The sequence below is a fragment of the Chelonia mydas genome, chromosome 3, assembly GCF_015237465.2.
Source record: "Chelonia mydas isolate rCheMyd1 chromosome 3, rCheMyd1.pri.v2, whole genome shotgun sequence".
Lineage (NCBI taxonomy): Eukaryota > Metazoa > Chordata > Testudines > Cheloniidae > Chelonia > Chelonia mydas.
In genome coordinates, this window is record NC_057851.1 from 80,053,731 (window position 1) to 80,072,281 (window position 18,551).

General features: G+C 40.6%; 1 protein-coding gene across 2 annotated transcripts in view; it reads left to right on the top strand.

The window, feature by feature from the left end:
• AFG1L (AFG1 like ATPase) overlaps nucleotides 1–18,551 on the top strand; it is a 142,028-nt gene that overhangs the window by 51,655 nt on the left and 71,822 nt on the right. For both annotated transcript variants that reach the window (XR_005224661.2, XM_037894589.2), the window contains exons 5-7: nucleotides 5,386–5,516; nucleotides 15,434–15,533; nucleotides 17,718–17,776. Coding sequence is in view for 1 of the 2 variants with exons in the window: in XM_037894589.2 (XP_037750517.1) it covers nucleotides 5,386–5,516; nucleotides 15,434–15,533; nucleotides 17,718–17,776 (290 nt within the window). In the remaining variant the exon portion in view is untranslated. The remainder of the gene's footprint in view (nucleotides 1–5,385; nucleotides 5,517–15,433; nucleotides 15,534–17,717; nucleotides 17,777–18,551) is intronic.

Consider the following 18,551-nt stretch of genomic DNA (forward strand, 5'->3'; position numbering starts at 1 on the left):
TCGGCATAGCGACGGCATCAAGAGTGTTTACAAAGTGCATGGCAGTAGTCGCAGCTTACCTCAGGTGTGGGGTGGGGGTGGGGGGGTCCAAATCTATCCCTATCTGGATGACTGGCTCATCAAGGGCTGCTCCAAAGGGCAGGTGCAGCACAGTATGGAGGTGCGATGAGCCACTTGTCACGCCCTGGGCCTGTTGATAAATGAACAAAAATCAACATTGGTCCCTGTTCAGAGGATAGAGTTCATCGGAGCAGTCGTCGACTCTACCCAAGCCAGAGCATTCTTCCCACAAGCCAGGTTCAGAGCAATGTCAGATCTGATTGCCCAAGTCACTGCACACCCGCTCACCAAATAGATTCATAGATATTTAGGTCAGAAGGGATCTTGGGTCTGTCTCAGACTCCTAGTTCGGCACACAAGATTGCGACTGAGGCCCCTTCAAATATGACTGTTGTCAGTCTATTCCTCAGCCAGACACCGCTTGGACAGGCTCCTCACGATACCACCTCAGGTACTCACCTCTCTCTAATGGTGGTGCAATCCAAATTCGGTGATGAAAGGGGTTCTGTTTGTGGCTCCACGACCCACAGTGTGCCTGGTGTCAGATGCATCTGACCTCAGCTGGGGAGCATACTTCGGTTCCCTCAAAACTCAAGGACTATGGTCGTGGGAGGAGCTGTCACTTCACGTAAACGTCGGAGAGCTCAGGGCCATTTGCCTGGCATGCGAGGTGTTCCTTCCCCGTCTATCTGGTTGAGTGGTGCAGGTACTGACAGACAACACTGCCTCCATGTTCTACATCAACAGACAAGGGGGAGACCGGTCTTGGTTACCGGAAGATTTGAATTCAATTATATTAAACCAATGATGTGCTCTAAAATAATGCTTTTAATTTAAAACCTTTTCTTATTAACTATTTAAATCGGTAACCAAGGTTGTGGCCTGCCCTAAAGGAATTGCCAGGGAAAGCTGCAGCTAGCTTGCTTTCCCTTGAAAGGACACAGATACAGCCCTCCGATCAAGAATAGACAGGTAAGCAGTAAATCTTTGAAAACAAAATAATATTTATTTAGAATGAGTGATTACAGTAAAAGATTAGAGATGGATATAAAGTATGGTAGGAACAAATACAATAAAGGTTACAGTTGCAGGAGTGAAACGGCGCGGCAAATAAAGACGCAACACTACAATAACACTTTCAATATCACTATAACAGATAATAGAGCAATATAATCATTCACTTAATACTCTGTATCTTATAACAATATAACAATTAAGCATATAATATGTATCAATTAAACATATATTTAATACTTAACTATTTACACTAACATCCAATAAGTGCTGATCAGGCAGTTATTGAATGGGTAGGGGAAGATCTCTCTCAGACCACAGACATCCAGCTTTATTGGGAGGCAAAATCCATACGCTCCTTGATAACTTACATTCTTCCAATCAGATTCCCTCTGATTCATCTATTGGTCTTTCTGCTCCGTCAATAAGCGCTGTCTGCTTCCGCTGTCTGCTTGCTGCTGCTAAGAAAGCCATTGCCCTGGCGACCTTAGAATTCTGTGGTTGCTGCTGCTTCTTAGGTGGAACCCCAAAGCCTAACAAGCCTCCACCCAAAGCTGCCTAGTTTCTTCTGCTGCCATTGATATTGTTTCTCAGGTGGCTTCTTCTGTGCAAGCATCTTCTTCCTTGCAGGTGTCTTCTCTCTTCCAGGACCCCAGACCCACTTATAGGGTTTAGTCTGTCGGCTGTCGGTCTTGTACACTATTTGTTCTCCCAAGCTCAGCCAATCAGCTTCCAACTTTTCTTAGCTCCACCCTTGATAGGTAGCTCCTTTCAATGGGGTTTTGCTGAGTCATTCCCCATAGGAGGCTGATATAATACTGTCTCCTGATTGCATCATCCCTCATCAGTTTTATGGGCCTCTATGTGTTCCCGTGGAGTCTTTCACCACAGTACATCATCCTATAGCCACCATTTCTGGATTTTCTTAATGTAAACTACTATTAATTTCTATTTAATTAAAACCTTATTCTTAAAACTAATCACTACTCTAAGCATCCCAAAGGGTCCTGACACTATCACCACCCTTTTTATATCCAATTAAACAAGTTATAATTTTTCCGAAATTTAAACCTCTTCTGAGGTTTTTCTGTAAACCTTCAATTTAAAGTGATATAAGGCTTTTTAGGCAACAGAGGCAAAATCTTTCATCACATCATCTGTCCTGTGTCAAGAAGCTCTGAGCCACTTCTGCATCCAGCATGCTATCCACCTGGAAGCCTCGCACCTCCCTGGCATACGGAACATGCTGGCAGATCGCCTCAGCAGGTCCTTCTCTCACCACAAGTGGTCCCTCTACTCAGAGGTTGCCAGATGCTCTTCCAAAGGTGGGGAGCTCCCCAAATGGACCTGTTTGCCACCAGGGAGAACAGAAAATGGCATCAATTCTGCTTATTACAAGGCCTCGACAGCGGCTCACTGTCAGATGCCTTCCGTCTGTCGTGGTTAGAGGTCTCATGTATGCCTTTCCGCCAATCCCACTGATCAGCAGGGTCCTTTCCAAGATCAAGAGGGACAAGGCGCGAGTCATTATGATTGCCCTGGCCTGGCGTTACCAGCATTGGCTTGGCAGTCTCATGGACTTGGCAGCGGCAGCACCGTGGACTCTTCCCGTATGTCCGTACCCACTTTCTCAGGATCACTGCTGCACCTGAACTTCGCCTCTCTCCACCTCACAGAGTGGATGTTGCATGACTGAGCCCCGAGGAGCTGGCCTGCTCCAGTCAGGTCCAGCAGGTTCTTCTGGAAAGCAGAAAGTCCTCTACTAGAGCTACTTACCTTTCAAAGTGGAAGCGCTTCTCCTGCTGGGCTTCAGAGTGGAATATCTGCCCTGTTACTGCCTCTTTACAATCCATCCTGGACTACCTCCTACATTTAACGTGCCAAGGCCTTGCCTTTTCATCAATCAAGGTGCACTTGGCGGCCATATCAGCCTTTCATCTGCACGTCCAGGGACAATCAGTATTCTCACATAAGATGACTGTCAGGTTCCTCAAGGGCCTCTAGAGGCTGTTTCCTCCGTTCTGGGATCTGGTTTCACAATGGGATTTCAATCTAGTCCTTTCCAGGCTTACCAGTCCTCCTTTTGAGCCTCTAGCCTCTTGCTGTCTCTCGCACCTGTCATGGAAGGTCGCATTCCTTGTAGCCATTACTTCGGTGAGGTGAGTCTCCGAGATTAACGCCCTCACTTCGGAGGCCCCGTATATGGTGTTCTACAAGGACAAGGTTCAGCTGCAGCCCCATCCAGCCTTCCTGCTGAAGATGGTGTCGCACTTCCATGTCAACCAGGATATCTTCCTCCCAGTGTTCTATCCAAAGATGCACGCAACCAACTAGGAGAGACACCTGCACACTCTAGATGTCAGGTGTGCCCTAGCTTTCTTCTTGGAGCACACCAAGCCCTTCCGCAGATCGGCTCAGCTCTTTATTGCGATAGCTGACAGGATGAAGGGCCTTCCGGTGTCCTCTCAGAGGATTTCAAACTGCATCCTCACTTGTTACAAGTTGGTGCAGGCTGTGCCTCCACCGATAGTGAAGGCTTACTCTACTAGGGCTCAGGCACCGGCTGCCTTCCTGGCACATGTCCCTATCCAGGACATCTACAGGGCTGCGACGTGATCTTCAGTGCAAACGTTCACCACGCATTATGCCATTACCCAGCAGGCCAGAGATGACGATAGATTTGGCAGAGCTGTGTTGCAATCGACACATCTATGAACTCCTGCCTACCTCCAGAGGTATTGCTTGGGAGTCACCTACAATGGAATGGACATGAGCAAGCACTCGAAGAAAAAATGGTTACTAACCTTTTGTAACTGTTGTTCTTCAAGTTGTGTTGGTCATGTCCATTCCATGACCCACCCTCCTTCCCCTCTGTCGGAGTTCTGGCAAGAAGGAACTGAGGGAGGGAGAGGGCCAGCAGAGCCCCTTTTACCAGCGCATATGTGTGCTACTCCAGAGGGCACCAGAGCCAGTCCCCTATGGATACCACTGAGGAAAAAACTTCAGGCACCAGTGCATATGGCAAGCACACACACCTACAATGGAATGGACATGAGCAACGCATCTCGAAGAACAACAATTACAAACGGTTAGTAATTTTTTTTTTAACCCAGTTTATTTAGTCGTCTCTTTCCCTAAACTGTTTCTTAAAACTTAACCTCTTCATTTATAAAATATTAAGATCTGCCTTCTTTGGGACCCTATGCTTCACCTACTCCAAGACAGCAATTGCTTTCTGTGATACATGACCAATTTTGCACTTGGTGGTGATCCATATTCTGGAAATCTAATAGATACATTCTGCAGTGACAACAGGCCCACTGACAGCAATTATGGGCCCCAGGGCTGGGCCTGGGGCAGAAGTGACGAATCTGTCACTTCTGGGACCGCCCATCACTTCCAGGACTGACGAACTGGCCAGTCGTGCAAAGCGCAGGGCCTGGAGCAGTCGTGTGTGCCTAGGAGTTGTGCAGCCCGCCCACGTGATTTAAAAGGGCCCGGGCCCTTGGGCAATTGTCCCACTTGCACCCCTTGTAGGTGGGCCAGAGTGACAATATCTCTTGTTATCTGTGTGTTCCTTTATGTCTATGTCTACTAGTAATAAAGCTAATCTCCCATCACAGGGCCTTTCTTTTCCTAATGTTCACTTTATCTTAAATACATACATAGAGTACAATCTCTAACACCTTATCCTACATTTTTTACTGTAATACTTGTTTTGTACAATCTTTGCATCTTAGTCAGTTTTCCTTTTTTTAAAACCATAGGGATTGGTTTCTCTGAGTTGATTTTTTCCCTGCTATTTCAGAGTTTGACTACAGGTTGTAAACATATTTTAGGGAAATGGAATGTGCAGTGTTTTGCAACTGACTTCTAAATGCTTTAAGGGTTCTGATTATTAGAGCATAGACTAGGAGAGAGTGGGTATAATTTCAAAGAAATGCAACTGAATCAAGGTCATAAATTTGAAGCAAGACAAAATGATAGAGTACCAATTACAATATCAAAGTTTTTTGAAACAATGGTAGGATAGATGCACCATTTAAAAAAAGTATGTAAAAGCAGGCATCTGTGGGGCTACAGTACAATACTTTACTTTATTTGTAAACAAGAAAACACAGATTCCTGACTCTGTGAGGCTTTAGCAATTTGCTTTAAAAGGTTGAAAAATTACCTAGTGTGCCTTTTAAAATCATAATGCATGTGATTTTTGTATTTCTGTATCTAAACTACAAATGTGTGTATTATTGCTTTATATGTTCCACAGAGTTAAATGCAGCACTGTTTATTTTTCTGTTTTATTCACTACAGGAATACATCGTCTTAAACAGAGCTTGCCTAAAAGGAAGCCAGGACTAATGGCCAAGTCATATGATCCAATAGCCCCTATAGCTGAGGAAATAAGTGAGGGGGCCTGTCTCTTGTGTTTTGATGAATTTCAGGTAAGTAATTAATTAGAGAGAGTTTCCTGGCTTCAATAAAACATTTAAAGTATTGTTTGATCTTTTACCTTAAATATAATACCCTTTGTTGTTAGTATAGTATTCAAGTTACTAGCCCATGGTGAACTGTAGAAGATAAAAGTTCAGAAATAGAAAGAGTTTCCAAGACTGTGAAGAAAATATTTTTCAAAGAGGTGGAAGTTGACTGCTTCAGTCTACTTTGAGTCACTTTCAGTTATCTGCTCTAATCAACATCATTAAAGCTCACTGTAGAGGACAAATAGAATTTGATGAGATTCTTATGAGCACTTTGGGGAAGAGACTTTCTTTTTATGAGGAGTTTGTACAGTGTCTAGCACAGTGGTACACTGGTCCATGTTTGGTACCCCCCCAGCATTCCTGAAATTGAAATAACAAAATAATAATTTGACTCATTGAGATCAAGGACATGGGAACAATATATCAAATTAAACCTAAATTCTGTGGCAATGTCCTGAAGACTTTGTGCACTGGGCTATCAATCTGTGGCCATGTCAGATAAATTTTAAAATGGAAGCTTTTATTGAATTAAATAAGAAAATGAATAATAAATTGATAAAATATTCTTTTTTTAACTTACCTTGATTAATTCAGTTTATTCTGTACTACCCCTAAATTCTTAATTTTAATTGTGCCTCACAAATTTATATTGAAAACACACCAACTGCATTATAGAAATTGTCCACAGGGAAGCTGGAGGTTGTGGTAGCTTGAGATGATTGGGGCTTGTTGGCTTCTGAGAAGTTGTGGGAGACAGTCTGGGATAAAGATGTTTGCTGGGTATTACTGCTAAAATGATCAGCAATTAAGTAGTTATCCGTGTTGACATTTAAATTGTCATTAAGTTTTTAAAGTTAATATCCTGTTGAGATGAATGGAGAAGCTTACACCTTTCAGCCATTGTTTCAGGCAATCTACCGACCTGAGAAGACAACACTGCATCATAGAGCTGTAGAAATGTAGGGCTGAAAGGGACCTCAAGAGGTCATCAAGTCCAGCCCCCCATGCTGAGGCAGGACCAAATAGACCTAGACCATGCCTTACAGATGTTTCTCCAGAATGTTCTTAAAAGCCTCCAGTGATGGGGATTCCACAACCTCCCTTGGAAGCCTATTCCAGAGCATAACTACAGTTAGAAAATGTTTTTGAATATCTAACCTAAATCTCCCTTGCTGCAGATTAATCCCATTACTTCTTGTCCTACCTTCGGTGGACGCTGAGAACAATTGTTTATTTCCATCAGTTTATAGTCAGTTCATATTGGAATGCTTTTTTACAGCCATTAGTGCTATAAAGTTAATTTAAAAAAAATTAAATCTTCTGTTCTAGAGTATAATTTTGCAGCAACAGTGAATTCTTTAGTAAACTGTATGGCTGTAGAATGGACAAGGACATTGCTGTGGTGCAGTGTCATTCATAGGAATGTTTGTTAATAATAAAGAATATTCTATTTAAGAAAATTTCTTACATATCTTTTGATAGGTAAAAGCCAGTGCTGGTCTCTTATTAGAACTTGTTTTTTGTCCTAGTGACTGAGGATGAAATGCACATTATTGAATTATGCAAATTAATGAGTAAGTGAACAACTGTGATAAAGGATTCTGTATCACAGAATAACCTTTGTTTGATATTTTGTCAAATATTGTTTTAATTATATGAGTTAGTATGCTAGTGTTATACTGTAATTGAATATTTACAAATAACTAGATGTTATGATATGTCTTTGAGACATGGAGTGAGACTATAGTGTTTTGTTTTGGCTTTTGTGTCAAAACTTGTTGTCTGGCTATACTGAAAGAAGGACAAGAGACAATTGATATGGTTTTAATCAGGTTGCAACTTTATTATTAGATGTCTGGGGCTACTCAGCAGATAAAAATGTACAGCGCAGGTAATTCCATGTTCATTCAATATCTACCTGATGGGCTTCCACCAGACCCTTTCTTTTTCCATCCTGGTCCCGCAGCAAACCCTTTGCTGGGACCTTACCATCCCCCTCTTGAATGAGGGTTAAGGTTGGCTATAAGTAAGGGGGTTGGCTCCCTGCTGTACCAGTCATAGGAACTCCCCCCCGCATTCTGCTCCTTTTTAAACAGTGGTGATGTGGGCGGGCATTTGAGGTCATGTGCACCCCCAGATTTGCTGCTTGGCTTGTACTGAGCATGCTCAGTAACACTGCTGAAGCTGGCTACCCTCATTCTGTCGTCTGCGCCACCCCCCCACCCCCCAATGGGCAGGCACAGGTCATCTCTGTTTTTGAGTCCTTTACCAAGCTATTCATCTGGTCACTCTATCCCTTCCCTGTGAAGCACCTGCGTAGACATCTGCCCCACACTTGTATAATGAGTTGTGACATCATAGCCTAACTCCCTTCCCTACTCACAATAACAAAGCCCTTCCTGAACCCACTGTGTGGAAGGTGAAAAAAACCCCGCTCCATCTACGCCAATCTGGTGGTGAGGGAAAAATTCCTTCCCAGCCCCCTTAGAAAGGAGCAGCTAGCACAAAGCCCACAGCAGGTCCTGAGCAAACCTGTTATTTTGCCCCCTCAAGGAGAGGCAGGGTGGGTGCTGCTCCACCTGGTCCGGGGAAAAGGGGCTTCTCCTGCCAGACTTGCCCCTTTTGAACTTCCCAGCCCTTCTGGTCCCTGGGGATGAGTCAGTGTCGCCACGCTGACCCACTCCCCCTTTTGCAGCAGCTTCTGATCCTTGCTCCCACTCTTGGCCATAAAGAGCTATTCCCTCTTCCCCGGCAAGTTGGACAATACCCCCCCAACACACACACACACTCTCTCTCTCTCTCTCTCAAAGGTGTGGTGTGGTCAATTCTGCAAATTTATGAACTGACCAGGTGGCAGGCCTTCGTGTGTTTGTTGTGATGGTGTTTTTTAAAAAATCCTCAAGTATAATAATAAGGCAACTTGGGTAGAATACTGTTTCCCTAATCTGATCAAACTTTCTCAGAAGACTCTCAAATAATGGCTTTGTTGCCCGTACAGTAGTATAAAATCCTTCAGCTTCTGCAAGCCTGAGATATTCAGCCTTTGGTTTGGGATTTTGTTTTGCTTCTAACTTTGGTTGCTCATTTATGAGTGGAGGTGGCAACGCAGGCAATACTTAAGGACAGCAAGGTGAAATCAAGAAAAAGTTTCAACTTTAGCTATGAATCGCCTGGCTTTTGTAAAGTTTTGAGGAAGATACCTCATGTCAAAATTTTTTTATGTGTGTAGGTATTGTAAATACAAAGACTTGTGGGGAGGCGGAGGTGTGTGTGTGTGTATGCCACCATTGATGCAAAAGTGTCAAAAAATACATGATGGCTGATTAGTTGGCTTGTGCAAATACAAGTACACTTTGTAATAGATAAGTAAAATTTTAGTTTAGTGAAAATGTGCCATTTTTCCTCTCTTGCAAAAGACTGGTTATGTTTTAAAGTTATTTCACAGGCAGAAGAGAAGCTAAAAATCATGTTGCCAGATGGGAGAAGAGTTCATTTGTCTTATTCATTAGATGTTATTCCCAATTTCCTCCTTCCATCTAGAAAACACTGCCAGTGCATTTCTACACTCCTTGTCAGGCACAAGGATTTCACCACCACATTACGCTTCCTCAGAGTTTGCTTTAGTTTTTGTACTGCATGCTTGCTTGCTTTTCCCTGTGTTCCTTTGGTAAAAGAAACCACTTGTACCAGGCTTACTCATGTTTTCCTCTTCCATGTGTTTTAACTCTTGGCTTTGAATGAAGTACTGTTTCTGATTCTTAACCTAGTTGTTTGCTGGTAATTTTATATTTACTTCATCCAGTGAGTATGAATAGTATCACAAAACAGAGCTCTGGAGAAACTGATACATAATCCAACTTTGCCCATATGCTCAGGGTTTAGCTGATCGCCATATTTGGGGTTGGGAAGGAATTTTCCTCCAGGGCAGATTGGAAGGCCCTGGAGGTTTTTCGCCTTCCTCTGTAGCATGGGGCACGGATCACTTGCTGGAGGATTCTCTGCTCCTTGAGGTTTTTAAACTACAATTTGAGGACTTCAATAGCACAGATATAGGTGTGAGGTTTTTTTGTGGGAGTGGTGGGTGAAATTCTGTGGCCTGCGTTGTGCAGGAGGTCAGACTAGATGATCATAATGGTCCCTTCTGACCTAAATATCTATGAATCTATGAAACTACATGCCATGTTGTATTTATACTACTAAGCAATGAGAAGTTTTTGAGTAAACATGATATGCCAGAGATGTACATTTTAAACACTTGGTAAAGGAACCTCTTTGCTAATTCCAGTATTGGATATACTGGTATAAATAACTCTTTTCCCATATGGGTACCCACTGCTTGGTTACTCCAGTACTGAGGAGTTTTCTGTTTTCGTTCCACATTTCAAAGGTAGGCTTGGATCCTTCTGGAATTCTTTTTTCAAGTTGATTGCCTCATCACCCTTTTGTCAAGGTAGAAGTACTACCATCATTTTACTGAATAAAATAACGCTTTCCTTTTTCTATCTCCAAGGTGTGGCTGGGAGGGAAACAACAAATTTAGTATTCCCGGGACATTGAATACTTATGCCAATTTTAGAAATATATTTATTAATTTGGTACTACTCTGAATTCAGAGATTTCAAAACGATCAAACAGACAGTAGATTGCTGATCATTTGTAGCAAATCATAGAATATGTAAGCCATGTGCTACTGTATAGGTTTGAATTACTGACAGTGAGTCCCAATTTTCAGAAATTTGCTAAGGCCTCTCTTTCTGAATATGTCCTCTTCCTGCCGAAATAGTCACAAAGTGATGTGATGACTGGAAGAGTGTTCAGATGGGGGGAACAAACTCTTAAAGAAAGACACATGTTATCCTTCATTTCCCTAGTTGGTTTCCCCAGCAGAGATGCTAATTGGCAGTCTTCACACAAGACTTGATTTACTCAAATTTAAGCAAATACTAGATTTACAAATACAACTGGAAGAAAAACAAAAGAGGCAGAACAAATATTAACTGTGACATACAGAAAAAATTGCTGTCCACAATGACAGCTGAAAAATCCTTTTACTTTAGAACAGACAATGACAGTGGAAGCAAGTCATTATTCCTACAGCAGAACCAGGATCATGCATTGTGGAAATGGACAGAAGTAGTTGTCGAGATTTACTTGAAATATTGAAGGTTTCCTTTCGATACCTTTTGCATATAGGAGAAAAAGTAAAGATGTGGTTCTTTGTGGTATAGAGGAGATGAGATTCTGTGACATTGACAGCAGAAAGCAATGAAGATGCCCACTTTTCAGAGACTACCACATGCAGCATTGTTAAAGACAACAGCATTGCTGAAGTTGCTGAGTTCCATTTAACACCTGGCTGAAGCCACATCATAGTGACCCTGGAGTAAATCATATTAGAGCCTGTAGGAGTGGGGGTGAGAAACAGCCAGACAAATACAGAATTAAAATAATGTATTGACTAAGTGACTTAGAAAACTAGTTCAGGATCTATTGACTTATTCTACTTATTATTTCTTAAAGTTCTTACTGAAAGAATTCAGGTATCTTAAAGTGGAGATGTAATAGGTATCATGTTGCAAGTACTGTATGGGTGCCATTATACGAATGCCTAAGTTAAGCCTCTGAGCATGCCTTATGAACTAGATGTTTCTGAAAGCTTGATCAGTCTTAATATGAGCTGCTTGTGCACAGATTAATAAATAGTATTCTTCCCAATCTTTTGTCATTAGTGCTTATGATAAATAAAACAACCCATCTTTTTTGCATCCACATAAATAATATACTCCTTTAATAGATGGCCCTAAATGTAAAATCCTGAGATGCATGCCATTTGTAATTATAATTGGTGCTTTTCAGTATCCTAACGGGTGGTTATAAAATCTGGGTTTTATTTTATTTTGTCGAGTGCTGAAATAACTCTATACAAAAGTAATTAGGCTTCTAATTTTGTATTACCTGTGGTAGATAGCAATGGTAATGAAAATAGAATCCCTACTTTTTGGTAAGCAGAATGATCGCGCAGAGATAGTATTTAAATACTATTCAGTATCACTTGGGTTTAAAAAAGAACTACAGTTTAGACAGTTTTTACAAGCCAGCAAAGCTATTAAAAGCCTCTAATAAAAAACTAGGCTCTTATTTTTGTGCTAATACTAATTACTGATAATACATGCTTATGTTTGTCATTCATTATATGGAGCAGTACCAATCAGTGGATGACTGAGTCTCAAGCACTTACACATGTAAATTAACTATTGGATTTTTTTTTCTTTTTTACTTAAGTGAGTCATAATGGAAAGCAGCACTAGGTCATAAAAATCTTTTCTCTTAAATGCTAATGAAATTTCTCCATTCTCTCCATTAGCAGACTCCCCTTATTGGTAATTTGTAGCCTTCTCTTTTGTTCCTGGTTGTAATGAATGCTGGATACAGAAAAAACTTGAGCTATGAGAACGCTTCAGTTATTGTCTTCTGCTTGCTTACACTGTAAAATTATCTTTCCCTTCCAAAGCTGTACAAGATCAAAAGAAAATAAATTGGCACCCCAGTACACAAAATGACTCTTGCTTTATTAATTATATAGCTTTCAAAAGTTAATTTATTCTGGTAAGGCAAAAACACTAAAATTCTGTAACATCAAATAATAACTCAGTAACAGGCCTTTATTCATTGCTTTCTTTTACTTCATTGTAAACATTTGCACTGGAGTGTACATAAATGTTATAATTCTCTTCAATCCTCCATTATGGACTCTGCTCCTGAGAAAGTATATTCTGCCACATAAGTGTGTAATTAAAAAAAATACCAAGTTTGTAGTAAAATAATATGTATCATAATTTTAAAAAATCCAATGCCTGAGATTTTTTTCTGATACAATGAAAAAGTCCAAATTCTTTTAAAATTTCAAATTATGTTCTGATTTCTTATCAGAAATAACAGTGGCATTCAAGTAGTTGAAAAGAAGCTTCTGTTTGAGTGTGTAGAAACTAAAAATAACAGGGATCTTAACTTTCAAATTAAATAATGTCAGCCCCACTTTCCTTTACATGTCTTGAGTTTTGAAGACAGCTTTGGAAGTTTCTGAAGTTTTAATAATTCAGAAGAGCCTTCAGGAAAACATACGTCGCTGACCTGTAAGCAGCTACACTCAACAGGTTGTGTGTTCCTCAGCCAATACATGCATACCTTGATAGAAGTATAATAACTGTCCTGAACACACCAGAGGGTTGCTGGATGATGCATGCACTCCATGGAGTGTGTTACTGAACTTATTGTTGAGGAAGAAAAGAAAATGTAAAAACAATACACCTAAATATTAGTCCTCCCACAAGAATTAAGTGAATGGTTGCCGAAGGATGGATCACAGGGAAGGAGAAAACTGCTTCTGTTAATAAAGCTTTCCCACATTGTCTCCAAACTAGCTGTCAGGAGCAGAGTCTAAGGCTATGCCTACACTATGGACCTTACGGTGGCACAGCTGTACCGCTGCAGCTGCGCTGCTGAAAGGTCTCCTGTGTAGCTGTTCTATGCCGGCGGGAGAGCGCTCTCCTGCCAGTATAGTTTAACCACCCCCAACGAGTGGCGGTAGCTACGTCGGCGTGAAAGCATCTCCCACCGACACAGCGCGGTCCATACCGGCATTTTTGTAAGTGAAACTGATGTCAGTCAGAGTGTGGTTTTTTTCACACCCCTGACCAACAAAAGTTTTGCCAACAAAAGTGCTAGTGTAGACAAAGCCTGACTCTTTCCTCCTTTCCCCCTTTTTGTCTTGGTTCCCCACAAATTGGTGGATTAAGTGGAGGCTGCAGTGACTTCAACTACTTAACCCTCAAACCCCCAAAAGTTTAAGGCCAGATATACACACACAACTTTTGCCAGTATAGTAAAGTTGGTTAGGGGTGTGATTTTTTTTTTTTGTATGATGTTTTATACCAGCAAAACCCCTATTGTAGGCACAGTTATATTGGCAAAGAAGTGCTTTTATTTGGGGAACGGCACGAGCTATATCAGCAAAAGTACTCTTGCTGGTATAACGTGCATCTACACTAGGAGGGTTTGCCAGTATAGCTATACTGGCAAACATTTTCTAATGTAGACTAAGGCCTGGTCTGCACGGGGAATTTAAAAATCAACACCTCTGAGAGATGTAGCTACCCTGACCTAAGCTCTGATATAGACAGCACTAGGTCAATGGGAGAATTCTCCTGTCGACCTAGCTATCGCTTCTCAGGGAGGTGGAATACTTACACCAGCAGGAGAAGCCCTCCCGTCAATGTAGGTAGTGCCTTCACTGAAGCGCTACACCAGCGGTACAGCTGTGCATTTTACGTGAAGACATGTCCCTAGCTACTGCCTCTCAGGGAGGTAGATTACCTGTGCCAACAGGAGCATTTTAAGTGTAGACATACCCTAGGCCTAAGGCTCCAATCCTTTAACTGATAACACATAGATGGACTGTTTGGCCTGTGAAAAGCATGCCTTTATGTGGGTATAGCAGTCTACCCATGTGTTATCTATTGCAGGATTGGAGCCCGCAGCTCCAGACCTACAATCCAGATGTGCAGAGACCCCCCTTGTGGGATCAGGGCCTAAATTAAGACAAAGTGTAACAAGTTGATGTAATGAACAATAGGAGGGAAAGTATGAGGAAAACATTAATCGAATTGTCTCGTTAGACTGACCTGCCACTTGGTAAGGCAACTCCCATCCTTTCATGTGCTGTGTATTTATACCTGCTACTGTATTTTCCACTCCATGCATCTGATGAAGTGGGTTCTAGCCCATGAAAGCATATGCCCAAATAAATTTGTTAGTCCCTAAGGTGCCACAGGACTCCTTGTTGTTTTTGCTGTTACAAACTAACATGGGTACCACTCTGAAATAGATAACAGTAGTTAAGATGGTTTCGTTATTGGGTACATTGATTTTTTTTTATTAGCCTGTGAGATTCTGTAACCCATATATTATACTGTCATATCTAATTTTTCTTCTGTTCAGAAAAGTTTATTACATTTTTCTCCATTCTGACGCATAACATTATGTATGCTGCAAGTTTATAGTATCAGTTTCTAGATACCCTAAGGTTAGTTAAAATTAGCCTTAGTAAATAGTTTTCCTAAGAATTTTCACTTTCCTGCTTGTTAATTTTTTTCACTATTAATTGTAGCGCCCAATTTTTTTCATGTTTTTTAAGTGAATGTTTTGTCTGAAGGTTAGAAGAGGCTGACTATGCTGGAAGTGACTGCAGTGCCTTTTGATTATTCATGGACAGTAATAGAAGGCACTTAAAAAGAACAATGAAATTGCTTATTTTTGTGATGGGCCATCTGTTGAATTGTTTTGTGCAACAATCACACAATAGTATCTATGTCATATCATTCTATTTTCTACAGCAGCTGATTATGTATAGTTGGCTACTTGTCCTTATTTCTGAAGTCCCATGACCATTTAAAGTCACCTCTACCAACCTTTACTAGAAAGGTAATAGAAATGTAAAACAGCTGGTGTGTATTTTCTTTCTTTATCTTCTGTTTTTCATGTTGGTTCTAATTAATTAGGCCTCTTTGAAATGTGTAGGTCTGTTTTCTGTGTCTCCCACCTGTAGTTTTATAATAGAAGTTAACATGGACTCATTTAGCAATTGGTAAAGAAATGATGGGGTTCTGTAATAAAGAGCAGGCAAGTTTTAAAAGATTGCCATGCGTTCCCTGCTTATTAATTATCTCCTTTATTTCCCCCTTCCCCTCCCCAAGCAATAATTAGAATCCTTCTCCAGGATTTTACTAACAAGCCATTTTTTTTTCTGACTATGAAACCATTTGCAGATCTATTATGGCAGAAGTTGAAAGCAAGAAAAACAACTGTGTTGTCTTCCACAGGTCACTGACATTGCTGATGCCATGATTCTGAAACAGCTTTTTGAAAATCTGTTCCAAAATGGGGTTGTCGTTGTGGCAACATCCAATAGGCCACCTGAAGGTAAAAAACAAACATGCTACCAGTATGATAAAAGTACAGTGAAACTAACACATTTCTTATAAAAGCCACTTTACATGTATTCAAATTTAATGGTGATAAAATCTCTAGTTTTAAAAATCTGGGGTATTCTGTCCATGCCATGCAGACCCCTCTTAGTTTTCTCTCATATATGGAAGAAAGGGTTCATCCTGGGTCCTACCCCCCTCCTTTCTCTCCCCCCCCCCCAAATATTTTTTTTCTCTGCTTCCACAGCTTCTTTAAGTGATGTTTGTAACCCTTCCTATCTCTACAGTGGGGAGAAAAGCTGAGAAACTGCCTCAGGATTGGGTGGGCTCAAGGACACAGGCAGAGCCTGGCCAGCAGAAGGGAGAGGGAATGAGTAACTGTTTCTTCCCTCCCCATTTTTAGGCTGTGGGCTTGTCTACACTACCGTGCTACCTCGGTGCCGCTGCAGCTACGTCGCTGGGAGAGCATCTCCCGCTGACATTGCGTGGTGTAGACACCGCTTTAAGTCAGTGTAACTTACGTTGCTCACAGAGGTGACTTTTCCACACCCCTGAGTAAGTGACGTAAGTTATATTGACTTAATCAGTGGTATAGACAAGTCCTATGTCTAGAGGGGTGTGATTTCCCCTGTTTTTGAAAACATACTCACACTAGTTTTCATTGTGCTAGCACATGTATAAATAAGGAAGCCACGGTAGCACTGGTAGCTGCCCTCCTGCTCTCTGTCCTGCCCAGCCCCTTGCAGAGCTTGCAGGCATCCCTCCCTGCCTGAGTTATCCTCAATCAATTTAGCAAGTGTTCAAAACAAGACCAACAAAAGTGGCAACACAGTTGGGATGCGCAGTCCCCCATGCACCATCAGGATGGGTGGCGCCAGGGTGGGATGGTGCTTGGGGCTGGATCGACTCAATTAACAAGAAGTTGGAGACTTAACAATCACTTTTTGTTGGAGGGGGGAATATGAGATTCCCAAATCACCTTCTCCTTGAGAGGCACATTGGATGCTGCTGCAGTTTCAATGTCCCCTGCTGCTGGGGGTGCATTGAAGCAGCATGTAAAATAGACAAAGTAAATATTCTTAAATGAAACTCTAATACGTTCTCAAACAGCATTTTTCTTACTTTGCCGAAATATAAATTTAAATGTTTATAGGTTTATTTTTTTGTTGGTTTGCCTGTGTGTATAGGGAAATCAACATGTACCAACATTTAGCGATAAAAATCTAATCCTTATATAATAATCATCTGACGTGGTCTGTGTCAGAGGCAGGGGAATTTAGGTGAGCAGTTGTAACAGTGTCTACATTCTTCTGTTGACCTGCCCAGTTATCAAGTGTTATGACCTTGCAGTCAGATGGAGACTTGTATTAATAAAGTGAAGTAGCACGTCATAACTATTGTATGATGATAAAGCTGTAATGGAACTATTCATCCTGTCCCTACAGTTACATAGTTTCCAGAAAAGAGAACTTTTTATTATAGATATAAAATTCTGTTTTACCAGTTATATTTATTAATCTACATTTTATTTCATAAATGTCAAATATGCATTTAATGATAAAATATTTTAATAAATTAAACCTTTTTTCAAAGGTAATGTATTTATTTGTAATATTTTTATTGTTTGCCTACAAAGCAAATTGTATTTTCTTGCCTTGAAAAAAATGGTATATGTGATGAGAATTACTAGAAGATGAAGGGAGTAACCTTAATCAACAGAATAAAGACATTACCAACTCTGGCAATTGACATTATTTCTTCGTAGTTTAAATCTTTTTACAAAAAAAAATCATTAAGATTAAGCCTTTTGTATATTTTGGCCTTATAGTTGCACTGATTGATACATAACGTTTCGAATTCTTTTATGAGCTTATTTTAATACAAAGGTTTTGTATCTCTTCTGCTAAAATCACTTAGTTCTCAGTAGAGATTTAAATCTAATTTCACTGAATCCCTTTTGAGATTTTCTTGGGCTGTTCTGTTTTGTTTTTTTTTTCCCCCCTTATTAAGAATGTAATGAATTTCATGCAGCAAAAGAATAGAAATCAATTTCAATTCCCTTTCATTCCTTTATCCCTCTAACAGCACAGAGCTTTATTTGCCAGATTAAAAGACAAGCTGGCATTATTATTAAGGGGCAAGGCTAAGTAGCAAAACTAGTACCAGTTTTCTCTTTCAGACCTCTATAAAAATGGGCTTCAGAGAGCTAACTTTGTACCATTCATCGCTGTGCTGAAGGTAAGGAAAGTCACTTGTTGAATGCTTTCTTTCTTTGCCTGTCATATTGATAATTAAGTTTTGTACAGGATTACTTCAATCTTACTTCCAGGAAAAAATGCTTTATTTATTATGGCGTTGAAGCAAATTGTAATGGGGGGGAACAACTTTTCATCTGTAACATTAATATCTGTATTTAATGGAAAAGCTGAACATGTAACAGGGCAAAATGTTAGCTTCTATAAGTAACATAGTAGAAAATATTTGTTTGGACAGAATTTTATTACAGCTGTGTATGTGCAAGTTGAGATTGTAATATTTCTGTAATTGTTATAACAAATGTTGCTGCAATATTTTTTGACGTTTTAGATTTATCATGCTAGCATACTTTTCCCAAGCCAATGGCATTTTCTATAAAGATGTTATCTTAAAATGTAAGCACTCCATCAGTGTAGGCTTTGCAACTGAAAAACTACACTAAGTAAAGGAATAGTTACTGGTACTCCTATATTTTCAGTTATATAATACGTAATTTTTTCAAGTTATCACATTGTCTACTTTTGCTTTTCATTTCATCTCTCATTTCTGCTCCCATGCACATGCTTCTTTCTTGCCTTGTCCCCTTCCTTCCCTCCCACCCCCCAATATGCTTTCCTTGTGACTTAATCCAGCTGATGAGGGGAGAAGAGGAACCTACTACCAATCTGCTTCATTCTCTCCTCCCTGCTCGTGGACATTTTTATTCTGCTTGTGGCTAGCATGTGGCTGGATTCAACCCCTTATTTCCAAGCTTTCC